Source organism: Ascaphus truei, chromosome 3 (assembly GCF_040206685.1).
Source record: "Ascaphus truei isolate aAscTru1 chromosome 3, aAscTru1.hap1, whole genome shotgun sequence".
In the NCBI taxonomy this organism is placed as follows: domain Eukaryota; kingdom Metazoa; phylum Chordata; class Amphibia; order Anura; family Ascaphidae; genus Ascaphus; species Ascaphus truei.
Window position 1 is genome coordinate 368,305,889 of NC_134485.1, and position 9,457 is coordinate 368,315,345.

Below are 9,457 nucleotides of genomic sequence, written 5' to 3' on the forward strand. Positions count from 1 at the left end.
GTCTTGAATTTAATTCGTGTTTACATTACTAGAAGCATGCGGCGCTGTAAACCTAATTCGGAATTTCACAAAACCACATTTCGGGTCACCATGGTCCATCCTACTGCTTTTATACTGATCTGAATGTGTCACTCCCTGTATATTTAGTAGCTCACGGCACACACGGAATATGACGAAACGATGTGCCAATGATGCATTTCTAGCCCCGTTTTACTGTTTAAATGCATAGTCTAACCATGAAGCGCGTGCACGCCGGGATTCACAAAATCTGAGAAACGCTGAATAAAAGATTTTATTGCATGAGCCCTGAAAAAGGCTGCAGGCTGTGGAAGGGGCAACAGTGTCCACCGAGGCGGCTGGGCATGTTGCAGCCCATAGAGCTTAACGCCAGTGCCCCGTGATGATGTTAAATCTCCGCTGCCTCGTTTCGTATATTGGGTTATGTGGACTATGGCAGGCTTGTATTGCAAACACCATAACTCTGCCTTACAGCCGCATCCCGCCTGAGCTTCTCGCAGCTCACATCACTTTTTTGTATATGCGCGCTGTTTTCATCTGTGGTGACGTTCGCCAAATCCTGACCAATGCCCGTCGGCCGCTGGTCAGGACAATGGAGGCGAGCCGCCCAATCAAGAGAAGGGAAGTCTTGGCGGCAGCCAATGGGCGCTGGCCTGGGCTAAGAGTAATGTTACAGATTGGGAGAGTGAAGAGGCTGCGTATCGATCCCGCTCTCACAGCCATTGCAGTACATTGAGCTCCATAGACACAGCATTGGGTGAGTACAGTACAGCAAAGTGACTGTCTATGTGTGTGCCGAGAACAAGTGGGTAAGTATTACGGCGTGGATAGAAATAAGTCACCTATTTAAAAAAAGCTGTTTTAAAACAGCGAAGATTAGATAAAAGCGAGGACAACCGAGGGAAAGCGGGGATTATAAACAGGATGAGACGCTGCTTATATATAAAAAATATATCATAAAATAACCTACATTTTATTTTCGTACATGTAAATCACTGTTTAGTGGACAGGGAAGAATATGAATATACCAAGAGTTTTTCAACTCTGATACCTATTTAAAAAAAAATATACATTTTTTAAAAATTTTTTTTTTAACCAAGTGGCTTTTAAACTTCTAATGGGTGTATTTGTGTAATGTGCAGTTACGTGGGAGTATACATGGGTAGGTGGGAAAGCCGGTGCTGCATGATGTGTGTATGCGCCCGTATAAGCGGCTTTACATGAGACGGCGGGTGCGTGCAATGTCAGGAGCCATAGAACCGGACCGCGAGCGAGCTCCACACAACACACGGCCATGATCCGAAGGGGGAAACACTGACAAGCAAGTGCTGACCGTGCCCCAGCTGCGGCCGCTCGGCGGGGGGTTTGCTGAGGATCAGGGCGTGTTGGCGGAGGAAGCATAAATTACCTCAAGAGCAAGCTATTGCTTTAACATGGCTGACTGGGGAGTCTATGGTGAAATCAAGAGCCATTAGGTAGTGGGGCTGAGGGCACACCGTTAAAACATATGTATACATATATTTTGTTAACACATGCACTGGTCTCCCCTCCACCCGCCGTGTGACCCTCCTGCGGGTGAGGTGTGCAGAGCTGACCGTCGCGGTAACGAGTTCGCGAGATGGCGGTTGAGGAGGAGCGGGCGCGAGCCTCTCTCGTCTCCTAACATGGTGGTTGAGTGGCGCGCGCCCCCGACACCCTCGCATAACACAAAAGGGAAGAAAGGGCGACTCGCTGCACGAGTGCGCGCTTCTCCTTCCCTTGCCTCGTACGGGCCGCCATTCTACAGCTGAAGAGAAGCGGGAGCGCGCGCGCGTTCTCGCGCCTTCTCCTTCCCGGACCCGCAGTGTTGTAATGTCTGTGGCAGCCTCGATAATATAAGCGAAGCGGGATCCCCCTGCTGCATCTACATAGCCAGCAAAGCGGAGCACTGGGGGTAGCTCTCCCCAGCACCGGACACGCGTTTACTAACAACCTGCCTGACACGGGGAGGATTTCAGGGGGACTTTCTTTCATCAGAAAGCTCTTCTCACAAGATGGAAGAAGAAAAATTGTCATTGTTGACTTTTTTTTTTCTCCCCCTCCTCCTCCCCCCCCTACCTCCCGGAGCTGCGCCATTGCTTGGCAAAGTATATGACGAGGCTGCTAAGAGAATTTAGTTTTTACATTTCCAGTACAGATATATAACTTCAGTCATGTTGCTGTGCAATAAAATCGCCAAGTTCTGCTCGTGTTATTGTCTTTTTACTGGTTTGAAGAAAGTTTGTGTGTCGTGCTTTCCCGTGCGGTAGATCACGGGTTGCACTGAGGGATGAGTAACATTTGAACTATTTGAAACACATGGCAGTCGCAGAACATACTTGTGTTCTAGGCAAACAATTACCTCGCGTTACCCACAATATCCAATGCAGTTTATCATCTTATAAAATGGAAAGGTTACTAGACACATCCTGTGGAACAATTGAATAGAAACTCTAACTCACCAAGTCCTGAACAGATTAAAATATAACTAAGCAATCACAGACAATGGGGGCTGCAAAACCAACGTTATTCACTGATGTTCTCTTAATGGACACAGGTATACTAATACAGCCATTTCATATCAGTCTTCTACAATGTTGTTTTGTCTTAAGAGAAACAGCATGTATCAACATTTTTACATTTCTTAGAATTACAGAGATATTCGTATGTCCCACAATTTTGTCTCAAAATAAAAGTTCGCGTTTTGGTTGGGCATTCATTGCTTTTTAGTTTTAATGCCCTTTTCTTCAAACATCCGAAGTGTGTCCAACAGCCACGGTTGACTACAGGCATACCCCGGTTTAAGGACACTCACTTTAAGTACACTCGCGAGTAAGGCCATATCACCCAATAGGCACACGGCAGTTCACGCATGCGCCAGTCAGCACGTCCTGAACTGCAATACCGGCTCCCTACCTGTACCGAAGCTGTGCACAAGCGGGGAGACTATAATCTGTTACAAATGCGTTATTTACATCAGTTCTGCACGTATATGACGATTGCAGTACAGTACATGCATCGTGAAGTGGAAAAAAGGTAGTGCTTCACTTTAAGTACATTTTCGCTTTACATACATGCTCCGGTCCCATTGCGTACGTTAATGCGGGGTATGCCTGTATTGGATGGACAATACCAAATATTCATGAGTGAGTCGTAATAAAACATCTTGGCATATTTTTTAATATAGCACACAGCCAGTATGCCTAGTAAGTAAAATCTGTGGTATTGCAGCTTCAATTATTTCGTTTTTGCTTTCATTCTTTAAATTGACACCATGTATTTAGCTGTACTGTAAAAGGTTGTAGTCTCGCTAAGGTCCAAATTGAACAGATATTAAAAGCATGTTTGATCATTAACTTAAACATTATGTAAAGTACAGACATCATTTGCCTTAACATTATCACATAGATGGGAAAAACAGCAATAAGACCAACAAAAGGTAGAAGATGAACAATCTTGGGACAGGGCTTTTTGCCTTGTTTATCATTTACTTGCTGCTACCAACTCAATTGTGCCCCCCCGTATCTTAACTTTTTTTTATATAGAGAACTAAACTGTTATGGCCATTAAGTTACCATTATGTAAATTGACATGGCCGTCCTTTTTTTTTTTTTTTTTTAACTCTTTGGTTATGTTACACTGTTTGCAAACATTTCAAAGACTACAAAAACTAACACTTGTTTATCCTTTTTAAAGCATCAATCGCTGTAACTAACCCATTGAGCACACCTCGCTGCCATTTGTTTGTTTTGTTCCTATGTATACCTTGAAATTCCATATTTACAGGCTAAAATGACCTGAAGTTCCACACAATTGCGTTGCAGCCTCAAATGTATTTATTGTAGCCTATCGCTTTGGAGCTCGTCCTTGGTCCCTGTATCTGGGGACCCCCTGGCTCTTGATATTTGTATTAAATTTTTGATACACATACTACAAATCTTTCCGCTGACCATTAATACTTTTTCCATTGGCCACCGGAGCAAGCCTGGCCCTGTGGCCATTGTGTTTGCCCGGTGGACAGCCAGCTTGATCGAGGATCTCTGGATGTCAGGACCATGGAGGACCTCCAGTTCAGGTGGGCTAAGTTAAAATGGCAAGCAGGCAGACCTGCTGCTGTTATATTACACAATTGACCATATACAAGGAAATACAATATGGAACTCGGTTCTGTTTCATCAACAGCTTAAGTTTGATCTCTAACCAGCTTAATATATCGCTAATCGTGTATACATTTGACTGAACCTTTTTTGTTACAGAAACTAATTCAAGATGGGTAAAGGTGATCCCAAGAAGCCAAGAGGAAAAATGTCCTCATATGCTTACTTTGTGCAAACTTGCAGAGAAGAGCACAAGAAGAAGCACCCTGATGCATCTGTAAATTTCTCTGAGTTCTCAAAGAAATGTTCTGAGCGGTGGAAGGTAAGGGTGGGGGACAAAATGGGCGGTGCAACCTTGATATTGATTCCTAACCTATGTGAAACCTGCCTTTTCAGATCGTGTCAATATTAATTTTATGTCCATTTGGTTTTAACTTTACCAGTAATCAAATTCCTCTGTACTTCAGAATAACGCATGTGTTTCTTCTTTATATATAAGCACACCTAACAAAAGGGTGTGTTGTCCATAAAAGCATTTACAAAAGTAGTTATGTATAATTTTCCAGTTTGTCAAAAAATGTGATCAAGCTCAATTTTATAAGTGCTCAATATTATATATTTTAAATGCAGTTACAACCCACCATTTTTTAAATTGTATTGTTCCAGAAACAGTCACTTTTTTGATCTTGTACTACTTTAATTATGCATCAATGTAATACCATTGTAACAAGAAAATGGAAAGTTGTTTTAGCTTGAATACACTTTCATTGGATGCCAAATGTTGGCATTCTAGACTAGTCATAGATTGTAACAAACAAATTAAAGCTGCATCCTAAGCCCCAACAGCAACCAAACTGCAAGGAAAAAAGAAACTATAAAGGTAACTGAGAGCCAATCATGTACACAGCAATTTATACTGCATGGTTTAAGCTGCAGCGAAATGATAAAGTACTGTAGGAGCAATAGACACGAGAAGTGTAACATGATGATCTCTCATTCTTTCTCTTCAAAATAGCTATATCTTTTTCTTGCCTAAAAGCAAAATGCAGTTGGAAATCACTAGATTTTAAGCGCCATGAAGCGATTTCTTAACCTTTTTATACGTTCATAACTGATGTGGGTTGTCTAACTGCTTACTACAAAGTCTTTGTCCCCTCTTGGTTCTAATTGTGAGCAATTCTAATGCTTAAAATTAGTGTCACAAGTAATTTAGGATCTTTGAAAAATAGGAGAAAACTTATAGACCTTCTTTACTATGTAGTATGCCCACGGGGTATGATCTAAAATGTAAACACTCTTTTTGTTGTGCTGTAGCTTTCGTCCCCTCCAAAAAGGAGTGACATATTTATGAAGGCATGAGTCAGGAAATCACAATCACTATTTTATTGTATAATATATGTTTTGAAATCGTGATCTCTAAATAGCTGATCAGTGGGTTCTGAATTCACTTTTGCCTCATTAAGCTTTGAGAATTTATAGAATAATGGAGCATTCTCATCCCAAAAGCAATCTTCTGCATCCAACCTATATATTTCTGCATTTTCTTTGGAAATAGTTTTTTTCCCCTCCGATAAAGAAAAACTAGTAATCCTGTATTATCTTTCTGCAAAAAAACTATGATGCCCTGTGCAAACTCAGACTGGGCTAAACAAGGCGACATGGCAGTGTTTGCTGGAGCTAAAAAGACCTGCTCATTTGCATGGCTTTACACAGGGGCCTGCACTTTAACCACAGTATGGCATGATATGCAACTCTGTACACATAGCCCTCCATACATGACAGAATCTAAGTTAAGTTTTCCTTAGAATTTAGTACCTGGAGTTGATCTTTATAGCCCCAGACTTTATTACACCCTGTAATTGGTTTTGTTTCCCTCTACTGCATGTAACACATTCTACAGTACTGCAGCATAACTCTGACCTGTGATAACGTGTGGCAGCACCCAACTTCCCAATTGCAAATCATCATTTAAGGTGGAACCTAATTAGTCAATTTTAGATAAAACGAACGCCAAGATTCACTAAGCACTCACACTTGGTGGCCCTCGCTAAGAACTGTAAATGGCAATTTGTATTTGAGAACATTTTGAAAGGTGTGAATGGAGAGTAAAAAAATATGAATATGTGACCTCCATATACATAATATATAGTTAATGTGTGTGCTTGTTTTTTGTAGCCCCTGACTGCTAAGGAAAAGGGGAAATTTGAAGATATGGCAAAAGCTGACAAAGTTCGTTATGAAAGAGAAATGAAATCTTATATACCACCTAAAGGAGAAACAAAAAAGAAGTTTAAGGATCCAAATGCACCAAAGAGACCACCGTAAGAGCAATTGTTATAAAGCGCATATACTTCTAGGTGGTATCATCTAAGGAAGGTGGGGGGGGGGGGAGACAGGTTAATCACTACTTTATTTATAAAGATAATTTACGGTTCAGTAAGAAATCACCCTGGATAGGGGGAAAGATGGCGGTGCACAGCGTGCCAACAGGTGCCTCGTGCGTTCCGGAAGCAGGAAGTAAAACGGAAGCTGGATGGCGATTTTCGGTGCAAAATTTAATGAACAGCAATGAACAGCAAAGACATGTTATTAAAAAGAAAAAATCATCTAGAGAAAGAACTCTGACGCGTTTCGTGCATCCACTGCACTTTGTCAAAGTGCAGTGGATGCACGAAACGCGTCAGTTCTTTCTCTAGATGATTTTTTCTTTTTAATAACATGTCATTGCTGTTCATTAAATTTTGCACCGAAAATCGCCATCCAGCTTCCGTTTTACTTCCTGCTTCCGGAACGCACGAGGCACCTGTTGGCACGCTGTGCACCGCCATCTTTCCCCCTATCCAGGGTGATTTCTTACTTCACATATTTCGGGCTGAGAGCACGCTAGAACCAGAAGGACCGTGTGTACAAGGGTTGTGAGTACTTGTCTTTTACACTGTATTGTATTTATTATTATGTTCTAGCTCTAAGGGCTGTTGGAGTTATTATTTAGATAGGGGTCAGGGTCCCTAATTCTTTTGGGTTCCCTTGACATCCCTTTTCTATGTGTTACCCACACCCCTAATTTTGAACATTTTTGACCTTAATACAGTTTACTCTCTATACATTTCCTGGTTCCTCCAACAACAATTGGTGCATTTGAAACGATTAATTAAGCTATATAGCTATTCAACCATCTCCTAAGAGAAGCAATTTATTCAACTTTGAGCACTGGCAGAGAAGACTCTTCTCTATCTATCCCTAATTTACGGTTCATATGGTCTGGTATCTTGGACCATATCTACATCTCTATGTTCTCTACACATAGCTCTGCTGTTCTATTCACATACATATTTTATATTCCTTTCTATATACTGATGCAGCGGCCGTTATTCAAACACTTCACGCGTCATGTACATCGGAATCCCGATTTGAAACCGCGGGGTGAATTCCAGCCTTCCCGCACTAAGATGCGAGTGCAGAAAAACAAATTTTAGTGTTCTGGCTTTTAAAAACATGAAAGTGGCACAGTAGCACAAGTGCACATTACAAATCATCCATTTTATTGCAAACGAAGAAACAGAATCCATGAAATTCAAACAAAACATGCGCGGGTGCCTGGGGCGATTGGCCACATTCATGCTGCGTGGGGAACAGGGAACTGAAAATCGGCGCCGTGATGTGTTCGAATAACGGCCGCTGCATCAGTAGTACTGAGCACCATTACACAACAGTCGTTAAATCTAATGCAAAAATCAAGATCACAACGCCACATGTAGACGTCCCCCAACACACAACTCCTAACTCTGACTAATGACGTTAAAATACACCATATTAATATTTTCTTTGTTTTATTTACTGCAGTTCAGCTTTCTTCTTATTCTGTGGTGACTTTCGTCCAAAAATCAAAGTGGATCACCCAGGTTTGACCATTGGAGATGTTGCAAAGAAACTGGGAGAGATGTGGAACAACACTGCTTCAGATGACAAGGTGCCTTATGAGAGGAGAGCTGCCAAACTGAAGGAGAAATATGAAAAGGTAAAGCCTATTCACAGTATTGCATAATGCACATAGGGAGTTTGCAACCACCATGCTTGACTACAAAGTACTTTAGGAAAAAGGACACATTTTACAGAAATGTAATTGAAATCAATACATACTGCACCATGTTGCTGGCAACATTTCAGTACTGATCGATTATTAAAGGTTTTAATAGAATACAAATTGTGAGTATTTTTAGTAAAATTCTCTTAGTTTTTAAATAAGAAATACAAAAAGCATGTGTAGCATGTTTTTCTTATACTTTATTTTATATTGGTTCACCTTAGAAACATTAAATCTGTGCAGAAGGTGGCACTGTCTACCAACTGAACACATAATTTTTTTTTTTTTTTTGTCCCTTAAGTTTGCCATCAGTAAATGTATATTTTTCTAATAGGTGTCATGATCAAGCAAATAATAGCAAAAACGTATTTATGCAGCTATGTATGTTTGGAGTATGTAAGTGCAATGGCTTCATTGTTTTACCCCCACCACGACCATATGCATTCCTACCAACTTGTGCAAAACAAATTGTTCTAGAAACAAAATGTGATCTTGGAATTTTTTGGGGGGGAGGGTCAGTGTATAGAAGACAACCTTTTTATCTCTGCAGTGTTAAGTCTGTCAACGCATTATTGGATTTGTGTTTTGATTGTGCTTAAACATCTACATGTCCTTTCGTACATCTTCTATATGGCATTTTTATTCTTCAGGATATTGCTGCATACCGGGGCAAGGGAAAGCCTGAGCCAGCTAAAAAGGCCCCTGCCAAGCCAGAAAAGAGCAAGAAGAAGGAGGATGACGACGACGATGATGAGGATGATGACGATGATGATGAAGAGGATGAGGAAGAAGACGACGAAGATGACGATGAATAAGCATCCTCTGGAGCATTTGCTTGTCTATATAGCATTTAACCCCCCTGTACACAACTCACTCCTTTTAAAGAAAAAAAAAATATACGGCTGTGTAAGATTTGTTTTTAAACTGTACAGTGTCTTTTTTTTGTATAGTTAACACACTACCGAATGTGTCTTTAGATAGCCCTGTCTTTTAGTGGTTTTTCAATTGCCACTGACCTTGCCTCGTACAGTAAGGGGGTTGTAAATTGGCATGGAGATTTAAGAAGGTTCGTGTTGGTGCACAGCACAAATTAGTTTATATGGGGATGTAGTTCATTTTTTCATCTTCAGTTGTCAGTTGTTGTTCTGTTTAACTGAATACCACTTTGAAATTGCAAAAAGTTGCAAAACTGTTTTGTTGACATTCTGAATGCTTCTAATTAAATACAATTTTTTTTTTA

The 9,457-nt window shown here is 40.9% G+C and overlaps 1 protein-coding gene across 2 annotated transcripts; it reads left to right on the forward strand.

Moving 5' to 3' along the window:
• Window positions 1-646: 646 nt before the first annotated feature.
• Window positions 647-9,457, forward strand: HMGB1 (high mobility group box 1). 2 transcript variants are annotated; one of them, XM_075592162.1, is made up of 5 exons: window positions 647-775; window positions 4,293-4,455; window positions 6,309-6,454; window positions 7,977-8,151; window positions 8,868-9,457. In XM_075592162.1, the coding sequence occupies exons 2-5, from the start codon at window positions 4,306-4,308 to the stop codon at window positions 9,030-9,032; spliced, it is 636 nt and encodes a 211-aa protein (XP_075448277.1). In that variant the 5' UTR covers window positions 647-775; window positions 4,293-4,305; the 3' UTR covers window positions 9,033-9,457. The 2 variants fall into 2 exon arrangements, with proteins under 2 accessions (XP_075448277.1, XP_075448279.1); XM_075592164.1 differs by having other exon boundaries at window positions 722-827.

Bases quoted from the DNA above. Each gene is read 5' to 3' on its own strand.
- HMGB1 (XM_075592162.1), top strand. From the start codon at position 4,306: ATGGGTAAAGGTGATCCCAAGAAGCCAAGAGGAAAAATGTCCTCATAT. The intron at 4,456-6,308 runs GTAAGGGTGGGG...TGTTTTTTGTAG, and splicing joins AATGTTCTGAGCGGTGGAAG to CCCCTGACTGCTAAGGAAAA. The intron at 8,152-8,867 runs GTAAAGCCTATT...TTTATTCTTCAG, and splicing joins TGAAGGAGAAATATGAAAAG to GATATTGCTGCATACCGGGG.